Below are 15,148 nucleotides of genomic sequence, written 5' to 3' on the forward strand. Positions count from 1 at the left end.
TTACTAGCAAAAGTAGACTTATTGTTTGCTTAGATAAACTGTAAACCCCGGTTAAAAAATAAACTCTTTGTGACTTTTGGGGTAGTTGTTGTTTGCCGATGGGGTTGGACTGTGTTTTGCCGTTTATTAATAAAATGATAATTATTTATTTGACATGTGAAAATACTTACATTTGAGACATTTTTCTTGTTTATTTTCTTGTCTTTCCCTTTGCTTTTGTAACACTGTTTCCATGGAAACAGAGGCGGGCATTTCCGGTAAAGTATCCAATACGCGTTTCCTGTTTGGAAGCGTGATATTTGATTGGCTACAGCGACTCTGTCGAATCGTTTACCAGGCTGGCGCTCGAAACCCGCGGTTTACAAAAACCTCAGCTCAGCTGGACGAAGTGAAATTATCGCACTAAAGTCTGTTTTTATTCGCGGCTCAGCTGCGGCGGTTTTGTGTCGGAATCGTGCACATGCTACGGTAACGTCAAGTTTGAGTAAAGTCGTTCAAAACGGCTAGTCGGTGAGTGTAGACTCTGTTATTTCAGAGCCAAACAGCACGACGGCGTTTTGTTTGTGTTAGCGTTAGCAGATGGCTAGCTAACTTAGCCCCGCAGTGCAGGGGTGGTAACGTTACCTTGTCAACTAGCGTCAACTGAAACTGCTGTGGCCATTATCCATCCTAACGGCTTGGAAATACAGTCCTCGCAGGACCTTTCTACGACTCGAGGTGAGTGTTGTGTAGGGCTACATCCTCCAATCAGATGCTAGTACCTGAGCAACTTAAAGTCACAGGGTAAAGTAATGTCTGTATTTGCTAAGTCTGCTTAGATAGGCTAACCTGCCATTTCATAACATTGATATGCAGGGCTCCAGACTGACCTGTTTTACTAGAAGCCAGTGACCCCTAACTTGAAATTTTAGGAGCACAAACAGAACATCGACTTGCAAAGCAAATATTCACATTTCCTTTTCATCTATGATCCTCACACACATTGGTCTGCCACCTGTAATGACAGATTCCAGATTCTTTGAGTTGCCCTTCCACGTTTCGCCAGTGTTAAAAAATAGCAAATTTTTACTGGTAAATGAAAAATGTACTTGCACTTGCAAATGTTAGGTACAAAATGCCTCCATTTAGGGGCAGTCTGTAGCCCTGATATGGGAACACTGTACCCTGTTAACAGTCTCTTTATCATTGTCAGTCGTAGCTGGATAACAATCAGCAATGTCGCTTTCGACTGAGGCTCATTTTGGGGTGAGCCGAAGCAACCGGTTTAAAGGAGACACTATTTGCGTGGTGCCCGATCTCACCTCTGATCTCCTGGAAGATGATTTTGACCTGAACAAGTCGTACCCATGCACCAGGAAACCGCTGTACAAGAGGAGCCGGTTGGCTATGCAAAGTCTTTATTGCTCTGGGTCCATAACAGGTGAGTACATGCAGGACTATGGATATTCAAAACAAGCCAGTGCTTTGGTTGTAATTGTCAGTGGAGCTTACGTGATTGATCAGTTGATGCGGAGGTTTTGTGCAACAGTATTGAATGAATAATTGAATGGTTAGAGTTCACTATAAGAGCAAGACTGACTATTTGAGCTTGGCACTGATTTTCCCATGTTGTTTTCCCAATGTTTTTAGCTGCAACCTTGGTTGTGAGGATAAGGATGGAAGAAAGTTTACAATAATAAAAAGGAAAACATCTCTTCCCAAATGTTGTTTACAGGTGAACATTCAGATGTTTTCAGCTCTGTTGCAGCAAGAAATTACCAAATCACAAGTTTACATCCTGGATCCCAAGTTTCTGCTGTCTGCTTGCCACACCCATCCACTATGTCAGAGACAGAGGAAAGCCTGTTCTGTCAGCTAACCTCTGGAAGATTTGCCTTGTCAGGATCCTCATCTGTCCTCAACCCAAATAAAATCATCCTTACTGTCCACCATAAAACCAAAGAGGTATTGTGTATGCACTTGATGTGAGCAATGGCAGATTAGCAGAGAACAATACTGCAGGTAGGGCATACCCTGTAAATGTTTATGTTCTTTTTTTTCAGATTTTATCAGCAAATGAACAGGCTTGCAAACTGTTTGAGTGCACCTCTAATGAGCTGATTGGAAGAAAACTGTCCTCTCTCCTAAAGAAAACCAGTCAGGTCCTGGAGCAAGCACTGGAAGAAGATTTTCCACTGGTGGATGGAACTGTTGCGGCTGTGTCTGGAAAAGTGGTATGAGATATACCAACAAAAAAGCTTACAAACTTAAATAACTATGCATCAAATTCTTGAGTTTTCCGTAAATGTGATTATGTCAAGCTACGATTCAGTCCTTCATTTCCTACAACACTGCTGGGTGTGTGTATATGTTTCTGTAGGTGGATGTTGTGACACAATCTGGGGAGGTGCCTGTGTCAGTGAGCACCAAGAAACTGTCACAAAATGAGGATCACTGGCTTGTCATGATGGAGAATGTTGAATGTTTATCAGCCTTTCTGACCTTTTCACAAGATGTGAGTACATCATAACTTTAGTAGCCTTAATATTGTGACCTTTTTTTGCTTTTTGGTAACATTTCCATTGAGAATTACAGCTTTCTTGTCTTTGAAAAATGCTACACCCAAATTAGTAAAATATTGTAATGTTCAGCTCATGAACACAATTTCAATGTCATTTCTAGGGCAGCATCATAACCTGTGACTTGACATTTGCACATCTCCATGGGTACCACCATCCTGATGAGTTAAAAGGAGTGTCAATCAAGGAGCTAATCCCCTCTTTACAAATTCCCCTCAACGGTCATGCTTTGCCCAAAGTAAGTGCACTGTACAATCAATGTTGTCCCTTTCAGCCAAGGAAAGCTCTCCCTCTTAAGCTTTGCTTTCTGATTTACTGTTTACCAATATGCTGCTTAGACAGTTCAGGAAAGAAATTATATCCCACAATGTTTTAAGATCAGGTATTTAAGTCTGTCATCTTTGACTGTGCCTTTCCTTCTCATTTTAGATGCTGAGGGTTCAGAGAGAGTGTGGTAAAAGCAGAGGTGGTGCGTTAGTCCCTATGTGTATCAAACTTCAGGGGGCAGTACTATGTGGAAAACCACAACACCAAAACAATGAGACTGGTTGCACCAGCCCAACAAATAGTCAAGAAAGATCGGATGCATATGGTAACTGGCCTTGCTCGCCTCACATGTCCCCTCTGTGCAAGACAGAAGCCTCACACGCAGAAAAGCATGAGCAGCCCTCTGGTAAGTTGTTTAGTTTGAAGATTTAGCTGGCACCTACGTATGTATAGGTCACTGAGGGATTAAACACACGCTCAGTATTATTTTGAGAAAAACGGTGCATAATCCACTATGTTGTGCTGTTATCCAGCTCAAACATCCTGCAGTGTAAGACTCCAGACTTTATATATAAAAAAATATGTGGAGTATAGATTAAAAGAAATAGTCACATCCTGGTTGGAAAGTAATCAAACTTTGAATTAATTGACAAGCATGGCTAAGTTGAATGTCAGATATCAGAGTTAGCAAAAAAAAAAAAAAAAAGTCATAAAAATGGTATCAACAACTAGGTGAGTGTTGAGATGACATGACATGACAAACATTATACATAATGCTAATGAGAAATATGCATCTACAAGAAGAATTGGGCAAAAAAGCAAATACAGTAAAAGAGTTGCTATATAGATTTGCATACAACCTAATATGACTCAACCAGAAACTGTAGTGTTAAATTTCCCTTTTCATGGAGCGTTCCAGCATGCAAGGCAACAATTAACACTGTTCAGTATGTATCATAAAGCCGATAATCACCAAATACTGTAATTGGGTATTGTGCATCTTCAACATGTGTCTGGACTTTCAAAGAAGTCAAAGTGGACGGCAGTGTTGTCTCCCCAAGCCCTGCTCTGGAGTACTCTGGAACAGTCTGGGTGTTTGCTCCTCTCAGCGGTCTCCTCCTGCTTCGCCCTGATGGCTCCATCTCCAGCGTCCACAACCACCTGGCCCTCAGTCTGTTTGGCTACAGCAAGGATGAGCTGTTAGGAAAGGTTAGCCAACGTGACCAGCTGAACCGGGCTGTTTGAGTTGTAGGTCCGTGCCAACCCTCACTTCTGTCACTGCTGTTCTGTCGTCAACAGAGTGTCACTTTCCTGATGCCTGGTTTCTACGGATGGATGTCTGACTCAGACAGAGGGACCTGCCCATTCCCTGATTCTCAGGTAGAGGCCAGTAAAAGTGCAGCTTCATCCAAAACATCAAGAAAATCAGGTGAGCCTTCATATGAGTTTGTGATGTCTCCTGTGATTAAGGTTGTTGTCTCTGTGATAAAACAAATATGTGTGGTATAGTTTTCTTTTCTTTTCTTTTCTTTTAGTTTCCTTATTCGGTTCTTTTACTCTGACTTTATTTCTGTGTCTGTGTGTGTGTGTATATTTATATATCAGGGGTCGCGTTAACCGGATATTTTCCGTCATTGACCGTTTTTTTAAAACGGTGACGGAAAGATTTTGAGGCCATCCGTCATTTTGACAGATTGCAATTCACAGCCATGGCGTCTGGCCATGTGCATTTGTTTACAATGAAGCCGGCGGATAATCAATAAATGGAGCAGTGGATAACGATATCTATAACATATACAATGTCACGAAGTCACTACGGTGAGAATTAGATTTTAAAAAAATTAAAAAAAATAAACTCAGAGCTGGCTGGTGCGCTCAGTAGAAAACGCTGTAGTACCTCCTCTAGGCCTGTGTGGAGCGTGTGTGGCGCTGTAGCGCTGCCACACAGAAACACTAACAACAGAGAAGAAGACAGAAAGCTTCCCGCAGTATTCAAACTCCTCCAAGTGGATTAAATGTTGATGGGAGTCGTGTCAGTGCAAATATGACGGTCGATAATGATTTAACGGGCGAGATTCAGCTGCAGTGTCCGAGGGGCCGACAGTAGTCAGCTGTTAAGTTACGTAGCTGTAGCTACACAGGTGTGTCTCGGTACAGGTAGAGCGGTGGGGGCAGGACATCACCGTTTCACACACTCGCCGCGCACAACTCTTCTAAAGGTAACGTTAAGCCTTATTTTAATGTATTCTGCCCGCCGTGGCATTGTTTATAACACTTAAAGCTGAGTGGGTCTTGTCCTGTCTGAATTTGTGCTGCATCTGGCTGTGTGGTCTATAGCTTCAGTTGTTTCAGTGATGCGCAATGGCTGCGTGCGTGCGTGCGTAAAAGAGAAATGACAGGCACAGAGAGAGAGAGAGAGAGAGAGAGAGAGCTAATGCCAGTGCACTATGCGGTGCCTATGTGAAAACGTGCTCCTTTGGATGTTTTGGTATAGCCTAACACATGGGTTAGCATGTTGATTGTTGACAGAAAACTGATGTCATCATCAGGTATTTACGTTGTAACTATTTAGATGTTGAGTGGCAGAAAGTGACCCCCGCATTCACTGATGACCCACAGTTAGATGTGCTCTGACGCAGACTCTGCTCCGGAGCATTCTCTGTTCAATTTGTTTGGACTTGATATGAATTAAACATGAATTAAAATTGAATGCTATTGAATATGGCATTATTATCATTTAAAAAAAATTTAAGTGACCGGTAAAAATAGATTATGACGGAATTTTTATGACCCCGTCAGTCAAAATGACCGGAGACGAAAAAGTCTAGCGCAACCTCTGATATATATATATATATATTAGGGCTGGGACTCGATTAAAAAAATTAATCGAATTAATCAGAGGCTTTGTAATTAATTAATCGCAATTAATCGCATTTTAATCGCATATAAATATTTGACCTGAGAACAGTGAGAAGCATTTTTTTTCCACATGGATTTTAGTATACCATTGAATGACTGAATACATAAGCTTAAGCATTCAAGGTACTTAACCAAGACCAACAGACTAGGGATGCAAATTATCGATTAATTCATTAATCGATATTTGATACATACAGATTAAATGGTCTTTCCTTCCAATACACTATGATGATTACTGTAGTATTTAAAGCAGAACTTTGCAAGTCGGCCGGAAATAGCTCGCTCCTTCGTTGGTTTCTCTTTTTTTTCCTCTCTGGAGCTCCCCCACAGTTCTGGTAGGCACATGTCACTGTCGTAAAAAAAAAAAAAAAAACTCGCCGCCACCACCTCCGCCCCCTACACGTGCTTGTGTTTACTGCTGTTTGCTAAGCCCTGCTAACACCGAGCTAATGCTAACACGGAGCTAACGCTAGCACAGAGCTAACGCTAATAGGGCCACACACAGACACAAAGACACAGACATAAGGTGCGTTTCCATTACCCCTTGAAATGCGCAAAACCTAAATATCGAAATTAAAAACTGGTAATGGAAACACCTACATTTCGAAAAAACTCTCAAATATCGCAAAAAAGTTTTTGCGCTCTCATGAGGTGGTTTTTGAGACGTATCGATACAAACGTGTATCGCAAAAGTGTAATGGAAACACTTTTTTCGCTTTTCTACACGTCACCGGCGTCACCGGAGTTGTGTGTGTCCACGCTGTGTTGGTTTATGTAACTTGAGGGGACGAATGAACCACATATTTATTGTCATGCATTGCTGACCTGGGCATTGTTTCTCATTAAATTAGAAAAACCTTTTCTATCGTTCCCCTTTTCCGTGCATGGTTGAAGGAGACTGGCTCGCATCCACGCTCCCACTCCCTCCTGCGCCGACATGTCACCTTAAGTCACATAAACCAGTACGGGTGTGTGGACACACACACAACCATCAGCGCCTCATCACCGCTGGTGTTTAAAAAGCCGTTCTTTCTGCAGTCAGGTTAAAGCGCACATCCGCCGTGTTGGTAAACAAATAATCCCTCTACATCAACGGAGGCAGCCGTGCTTGAGCAGCTTGGGTTGGAGGTGGTGTGAGTGTGGGCCGGAGGGGGCATTACGGTACAACTGGCCTGTGTGAGTGCGTCCTTATTTGTGGCCGCTGCCAGCGCCACACGGGCTTTGCCTTTCAGCAATCAAGCGCTGTTTTTGTCTTTGTTAAAAACAATAACAGCAACAGCTGTCGGCAGCTGAGATCGCTGTGCCGTCACCATAGAAACGCAAGACGCATTACGGCTCATTCGCAAAATACCTTTCAATGGAAACACCCGCAAATAGCAATTGCACTTTTTCGAAGTTTCAGAAATATCGCTTTTATTTTGCGAAAATCTGTAATGGAAACGCAGCTATACACACACATGAATAAAGGTTCCAAAACGCGAAGGTGTGTGTGTGTGTGTGTCATGATGTATTACATTATCTTATAAAGACATGGTGTGTGTGTCTGTGTTAGCATTAGCTCCCCGTTAGCCACAAGCTGAACTTCCTCAGTACAAACATTTCATGTTTCCATGGTTTCCTCCGACTTTCCGAACTCAAACCAATCACGATTCGTGACATGCATGACGTCATATGCGTTCTTATCTCGTACTGCCGTAAGGCAGTTTCTCGCGATACTTCTATCCATTGACGAGATTTGTAACACCGAGACGGACGACTGATCTTGCAAGTGCGGTTTTCAGCCAGTGGGGGGGGTGAGCGCATTGGCCTAGACCCCATTCACTTCATAACAGGTCGCTCTACCATCACAGTGACTCTGAGCCACAATAATTACAGCCCAAATCCTGCATAGTTCCGCTTTAACTAGGCTACTTAAATCACAGTAGCATAAACTGATTTGTTGAACTCAGCCTGATGTAAACATTAATAAAACTCAGTAACCAATCACACAGGCAGCTCCATGTTGTCCCTGTGTGATGTTCAGGGACAGGTCAGGACAGTCTGAAGACAGACAGCTCTGAGGGTGAAGTCCTATCATAATGAGATGAGCTGCACCTGTGACAGTGACAGGTCATAGATATAGCGCTGCAGCTGAGCAATTAGCGCTATATAGCGCATTTAGCGTGCGCCCGTGTCTGTGTATCTATGTGCAGGCAGAGATGTTTTAAATAACCATGCTAGTGTTTCACCAGCTCTCATCTCTGCCAGTCAGCCTCTCAAACTGCCGCCTCTCTCGCGTGCGGGCGCACCGCACGTAGACACACGTGAGAAAAAAAAATAATAATAAAAAATTGAATTTTTTTTATAAGTGCGATTAAAATGCGTTAATTTTTGTGTAATTAATTAACCGTAATTAACGCATTAAAGTCCCGGCCCTAATATATATATATATATATATATATATATATATATATATATATATATATATATATATATATATATATATATATATATATATATATATATATATAGTTTTCTTTATATAACACAATACTGTTGTTGTGTGTGTGATTTAATCATTTTCTTCTTTCTTTCAATTGTAGATCCGTCCTCACTGGTAGCTGGACACATGGCCTTGGTGCACCAGGCCATCCTGGGAAGAACCTCAACAGGCAGAGGCAGGATCTTCACTGGAACCAGCACCATGCTGGAGAAACAGGGCAGCGCTCTGTCAACCCTTTCCCCTCCTGCAGTCACCTCTACACGCATGGTTGTGTAAGTAAATATCCTATGCTCTTTGTCATATACCACCATATACCAGAGGTGATCATGAACTTCTTGAATGTGTGTTTAACTTGGACAGAGAGTTATGTTAGCAGACATCACATTCTGGGCTTGCTGAGATTTCTTAAATAATGGACAGACAAAAGCTGCTGTAGCAGCATCCAGGCACCTAAAAGCAGGAGACTGCGTGTATATTTAATGTGCTTTGCAGTAAATTTGGAAAAGAGCAGTAACTCTTTTGCCGAGCCTGATATCCGGTCTGTGTTTCTAACCAGCCAGACAAGACACTAAAACACTTTAACTTGCAGCTTCCCTTTTACAAGTAAGCTTTTACCATAGATTATTTTTGTCTGCTCTCCGAGCCAAGTTTTTCTAAACTTGCAGGATAAAAATTCTTTAACTCTTAACATTAGGTTTAAGAATAGCCTCTGTATAATATACTTATGTCTGTGACTCTTGAAGATGAAGGCCTCAGGATGGATTTACAATTCATCTCTTTTGCCACCTGTTGGACAAATGCTGTCATAGCATGTTAGGTTGACTGAGTTATAGTAAAGTGGCATGACAACTGGTATATTTTCAGGGTTAGTGACATTCACACCAAGATGAGCTTGTATGTGTTCTCAACTGGATGAGAGAGAAATGCTATTGCGTTACTGCAGTGTTGTATATTTGTTGCTCAGTAAATTATTTAGTAGAACAGGATCCCTCAGTGTTCAAGTCCCTCTTTGCATTTCCACGAATTACATATAATTTAGTTGCTTAAACAGTTATGTGCATTTTTGGTAAATAGCGTCCTCTATCATGAGATTGATTGCACTACAAAGGTTTATGACTCTTAAGACTCTTTACTCTTGTTGCAGCCAAACAAGTAAGATCTGGCATCCTTAAGGCAAAACCACATATCAAACTGAGCACCTGTGGGGAAACAATGTCAGCTTTAAAAATGATGCTTACCCATGAACCATACTGAATGATTTTTCTGTCTTTGCAGATGAGAAATGTTAATTATATGGAGTTGGCAACAGCTTATTATTAGCTGTTGCACACATCCTGACTCTCCCAAAAAGCAAAATGAGTCTTGATGGGCTTTTCACAACAAATAACAAATGCTACAGCTTAGGGCAGTAAACAACGATGGCTTTCTTGACAGTTAGAAAATCTATGACTGTGCTGTTTAAAAGCAACAAGACATCTGTGAGAGGTTTACACAGATTATATGCATGCACATGTCTCCTATTACAAACTGATGAGCAATCTAATTGTAGTTTCTACAATGCCAACCATATCTTGTGTTTTAATGCATTCATGTAGAAAACCAAGAATGACACCTTTAATTGTGCATTTTTTTTATGCTAAAGTTGTTCACAGTAACAGTGCTACCTTGGGTGTAACAACTACAGCTTTAAAAACCATTATACCACAAATCCACACCATCCTGCAAATGAAGCACCTATGAAGTGATAGAGTAACTGCATAATATACATACATGTCCATGCCTTTCCATTGTGATCATTACAGTCTTGTCTTATCCAATCTAATCTTATCCTGACTGGGAATCTGGGAAAAAAAAAATCTAAATAAAAAAAATTGTTGTTCTTTCCTTAGGGCTGATGACACTACAGAGCTGATGTTGGAGGCTGCCCAGGTTGTTCCCTGCTGTAGCCAGCTAGACAGTGGAGATACAACTCAGGCTCTCCTCGAGGCATTTGCCTGGGTGGAACCTCCAGAGGACGGCACATTGTTATGCCGGGTTCTCCCTGGACCACCACACCGTAGCCCAGAACAGCAGCTCCGAGGCAAGGGGAAGAAAAATAATTACCCTGCCATTGAGATTATCCCAGGTGAGTTCGTCACCAGGTGTAGGTCTTGTTTGTTACTTAGAAATTAAACAGCACCACTGTAGGACACATTAGAATAGACACCAACACAGAACATTCAGCATAATGTACCATGTGTAAAGGGTTAATATTGCTTGTATGTGTTTTTGTGCTTGGGCAAGAGCAGTAAAAACAGACTTGAACATGCTTGACTGCTTTTGTTTCCCTGTTCAGACACTCCCGCTCAGCAAGTACATGCTGTTAGCGGAGTGGGTGGTGCCTCGCCTGGCAGAAATAAAGACCGCCAACCATGTACCTCTGTCCTCCAAGACTCCAGCTTTGAGGTCATCTCACTGGAGAGCAGGTGAGGAGAGAAATTGTGATTTATTGTCCTGTTTTAACATATACAACTGGCTTTAACTTTAATCGTCATATCTAACATCTTTTTTTGTTTGTTACTAAGAGCCTGTCTTTTTATGTCAGTAATCAAGGCTGATGAGTAAAAATTCCCAGTTGTCTCATAAACATGACTGAGGAAATCATCCTTTTTTATTCCTTTAGTGCTTTTATCTGAATTGTTAAGGCTTCACTGCTTCAGGGTTGAAGCTCTACTGGGATTAAAAAAAGGGAAAGAGTCTAAGATTTTGGTGAATATCTTAATTTAGAATAAGAAAGCATATCACTCCCGGCATGACAACTGCAGGGTAATTCCGTAACATTCATTTGTACCGAACTGCCTTTCATTTGCATCATTTACAGGCGAATTGGCCTGAAATAGCCCAGAATTTACAGCGACGTGGTTGAAATGCAGCCCTGAAAGACAATTACGTGCCAGTTTTAGATTGGACAGAAAACTGGCAACATTCTTCAACAACGTGCACATTTCCCCTCCTCATTTAAATGAAATATTACCATCTGGATGTTTTATTCTGCAAAGATTTGTCAGTCAAGTGTAGAAGTAATTGTTCTTGATCGGTTAAGTTGAAACTCATTTTCACAGGTCTTCCTCTGGCTTCTGTGAAAAGTTTGCTGGTCATGGTGGCTCTGGCCCTGACCAAGCAGAGGGCTCTCCTTCAGCACGGATAGCGGACTCAGGCAGCTGCTTCCTGGACCTCAACAGCAATGGTGATCTGGTGACCCGGGCCTTGGCCGACCTCGATCTGAACAGTAGTGTAGAGCTGCTCAGCGGCGGAGGGTACAACAATGACAACCAACACTCCATGACATCCTGCGATACAGCCGAGCTCCTTCGGACACCTTCGCCATGCAGCGTAGGGTCTGACCCGGAACCGGACCCATTTGAGACTGGAGCAGCTGCAGCAGAGAATAGAAATGCCTCAAGTAAAGAACAAGAAAAGGACCCGGGTGAGCACGATCACTGGGGAGCTCTCTCTTCAATACATAAAGGAAAAGATGGGGAGTTCTGCGTGCAAATGAATGGTGGGATTCAGTCTGGGACAGACATTCCTGCGACATCTACGCCGAAGAAACAGAAGGTAAATGGACAACACCTTCCCTCAGATGCCATGGAGATACTGGAGGGGCGATTTGAAGGAAGTGCATACCACAGAGATGGCACAAGAGTAGGTTGGTACAAATAAAGAGTTCACTGTTATTCTCCTTCCCTCATAAAAATCTACAGTATTCCTACTAGTTGGATTCTAATGTGTATTTTCCCCTCTCTTCAGATATCCAGTGTGATGTGTGCAGGACTGACCTCCCTGATGGGAGCTCCATGTTCTGTGTGTGGATGAGCCGGCCTGGGCAGCAGGGAACAATGTTGCAAACAGATCGATCCCTGCACAACCAATCAGGAGTAAGTCTAGGAGAGGTCAGTGGCAAGATTTTAAATAATAAGTTCATATGGCATGAAAGACATCTTTTTCAAAAATATTTGAAGTGCAGATTTTCTTATAAGGTATTTTTCATTTACTCATTTCTTCCCTCAGAGGATTGGTGAGGCCAGTCATGGGGAGGCATTACGCTCCACCATGGACCTCGACCAGTCGCGAGCCTGTGACGGGCAGTTTGAAGAAGAGTATCAGCCAATTAAAGCCTTGGGTAAAGGAGCTTTTGGATTTGTCTGGAAGGCAGTAAGGCGCTGCGACGGACAAGAAGTAAGACTGAATTTTTATTCATCCAGATTCATATCATTCCTCAATAAGCAGCAGTTTTATATGATTTGATGACATGGTCTCTCTACCACGTTGTGAAAACTTGCAGGTGATTGTGAAGTTCATTAGTAAGGCTAGGATAGTGAGCGACTGCTGGGTAGACGATCCCATGCTGGGACGAGTCAGCCAAGAGATTGCCATTCTCACACGAGTGCAGCACCACAACATCGTCAAGGTAAATGGGTCGCGCCAGATCAGAACACCAAAGTTACAAAGTTTCAGAAAGATTTGGATCTTATACAAAACTCATTTTCTACACATTGATTTGTGTGCCACGAAGGTTGTGGAGGTGTTTGAGAACGGGAGCTACTTCCAGATGGTGATGGAGAAACACGGCGATGGTTTGGACCTTTTTGAATTCATTGACCTGCAGCCGAGGCTGGACGAGCCTCTGGCCAGTTACATCTTTAGACAGGTACGGTGTGTGTGTGTGCATATATTATAAAATTGCGTACGACAGAGGGATATGGTCTGTAATGTGAAGTGTTCATTTGCTATTTGTTAAACTGGAGTTTCTTTCTCTTTCTCAGCTGGTGGCTGCCGTCTTCTATCTGAGGAGTAAGAACATTCTTCACCGGGATATAAAAGATGAGAACATAATCATCGACAAATGTTTCCACATTCGACTGATCGACTTCGGCTCTGCTGCCATGATGGCTCCAGGGAAGCTCTTCTACAATTTCTGTGGCACACTAGAGTACTGCTCTCCAGAGGTGCTTCAGGGAAATCCGTAAGTACTGTATATAATACCTGGGAATGACAAGTGGTATTTGTTCCACATACATTTTTTTTTTATAACAGCTCAGCTTTATTGACAGTGAAGACCTGAATCTAGGTTAGCACTGTTTTCCAGTGTATGACTTTTATGACCCATTAAGATGTACACTTAAATATTATAGCTTCAAGGATATGACCATCGTGAAGTTTGAAAAGTCATAAACACATAGGCATGAAAATAACTGAATAAAATGCTGTCATATTTTTTATACTGTCCATCTAATTTTACTTGTTTGTTTTATAGCTATGAGGGGCCAGAGCTGGAGATGTGGTCCTTGGGGGTTTTGCTCTACACTCTGCTGTTCAGTGAGAATCCCTTCTGTGATGTGGGCGAGATCCTGGAGGCCAAACTCAGGCCCCCATTCCCTCTCTCTTCAGGTACACCGTTCTTGCCTGAAGGATGAAAATAGTTTTTTTTTCTCTCTCTCTTACATTATCACTAGCTGTCATACAAATATCTGTTTCCTAAAAATATTTTTTGTAACCAGTGCTCAAACGACTCTATGTACTCTCAGAACTCAGTGGTGTGTTACGTGGGCTGTTGCACCATGACCTTGCTCGGAGGATGACTCTGGACCAACTGTTGCTGCAGTCGTGGATCAGTCAGCCAATTTCCCTGGCAGATTACAGCTGGGCAGAGGTGGTGCCTCCAACTCAGAGCTATTGTGAGTACTTTTTTTTTTTTTTTACAACTGGACTGACACTGGTTTTCCACTTCAGATAGATGAGGTTCCACCTCCAACACCTGCAGTGGATTTCTAATATTCTCTTTATGTGTAATTGTTTCATTTTTTGGGGGGGGTCAAAGTTCAAAGTTTTCCATCCTGCTTTTAACTGGTTAATTTTACTTCATTACAAATGTATTTTATTCAGATAGTTCTGAATTGTCGTGCATTCTCTGAATTTTAAAATGTGTAAACACATGAGAGCCCGTGTACTGAGAACTCTCTCCTCTTTCAACAGGCTCGCCACAGCACCAAGAGTCCAATCCTAAAGTTTACAATAGACAAAGCTTATTCCCAGATCATGGTGATGACACGCTACCTAGTGATGAGGAGGAAGATGAGGATGAGAGGTTATCAATGGTTGCCCTGGAGACTGAGCTCCAGAAGTACCTCCATGAGGATTAAGGACTGAATTTAGCCCAAGCATCCGTCCAACATTTGATCTGCAACAGTGCAAAGAGGCCATGGAGTACAAAATATGAAAAGGGATTGTTTATTTTATTCCAAGGCCATAATCACAAACTTCTGTCTAGAATTGTGTTTTTGGAAACAAATGCTCCTTTCTGTTTGAGAAGTACACACAGTACACAGCGCACACACACAAATGAGTATTTGTGATATCAGGGTGTAACACAAGAATGCAAAAGCAGCACCATGAGTCATACCAGCAGTTGTTTTTTGTTTATTTAATCTATGTAATTTATTCTTTAGATTTAGGGAATGTTTGAGTAATCATAGTATTCATTTTACAGGGATCCAGTGTTGCCGCTAAAATCCACAGGTGACCAAAGCCTTGAATCATTTACCTCAAAGAAACCACACAGAAAACTGGTTGACTTACAAATGAAGCGTTTTTTTTTTCTTGTGTGCCTGTTTTATGTTCATGATTTTAATCTCAAATGTTTTTCATTTTAAATTGTAAGTATATTTACAATATTTTATCTATTTATTTTATACATAAATAAATATTTTACCACAACACTTGCCCTTCTGTTGTGTATGTATATTTGGAAATAAAACTATGCAGCCAGTAAAAGGTATATTTTTTAAATTGGTGAATTGTTACATGTGAGGGTGGATTTCATTTGTAAACTAACCTCGTCTCAGAGGCCTGATCTGTCATTTTAACAAATTGATTGCAATTA

General features: G+C 41.8%; 1 protein-coding gene across 1 annotated transcript; it reads left to right on the forward strand.

Moving 5' to 3' along the window:
* The first annotated feature begins 324 nt into the window (after nucleotides 1-324).
* On the forward strand, nucleotides 325-14,982 carry pask (PAS domain containing serine/threonine kinase). Its single transcript, XM_085805640.1, has 21 exons — nucleotides 325-717; nucleotides 1,193-1,420; nucleotides 1,715-1,944; nucleotides 2,043-2,213; nucleotides 2,360-2,494; nucleotides 2,662-2,796; nucleotides 2,988-3,231; nucleotides 3,853-4,034; nucleotides 4,125-4,254; nucleotides 8,327-8,498; nucleotides 10,116-10,351; nucleotides 10,562-10,691; nucleotides 11,328-11,914; nucleotides 12,016-12,158; nucleotides 12,277-12,444; nucleotides 12,551-12,676; nucleotides 12,782-12,916; nucleotides 13,032-13,231; nucleotides 13,523-13,656; nucleotides 13,794-13,943; nucleotides 14,242-14,982. The coding sequence occupies exons 2-21, from the start codon at nucleotides 1,216-1,218 to the stop codon at nucleotides 14,406-14,408; spliced, it is 3,780 nt and encodes a 1,259-aa protein (XP_085661766.1). The 5' UTR covers nucleotides 325-717; nucleotides 1,193-1,215; the 3' UTR covers nucleotides 14,409-14,982.
* Nucleotides 14,983-15,148: the final 166 nt, after the last annotated feature.

This window comes from Trachurus japonicus, chromosome 17, assembly GCF_045865225.1.
Source record: "Trachurus japonicus isolate A0001 chromosome 17, Traja_1.0".
NCBI lineage: Eukaryota > Metazoa > Chordata > Actinopteri > Carangiformes > Carangidae > Trachurus > Trachurus japonicus.

Bases quoted from the DNA above. Each gene is read 5' to 3' on its own strand.
- pask (XM_085805640.1), top strand. From the start codon at position 1,216: ATGTCGCTTTCGACTGAGGCTCATTTTGGGGTGAGCCGAAGCAACCGG. The intron at 2,214-2,359 runs GTATGAGATATA...ATGTTTCTGTAG, and splicing joins CGGCTGTGTCTGGAAAAGTG to GTGGATGTTGTGACACAATC. The intron at 12,917-13,031 runs GTACGGTGTGTG...TCTCTTTCTCAG, and splicing joins CCAGTTACATCTTTAGACAG to CTGGTGGCTGCCGTCTTCTA.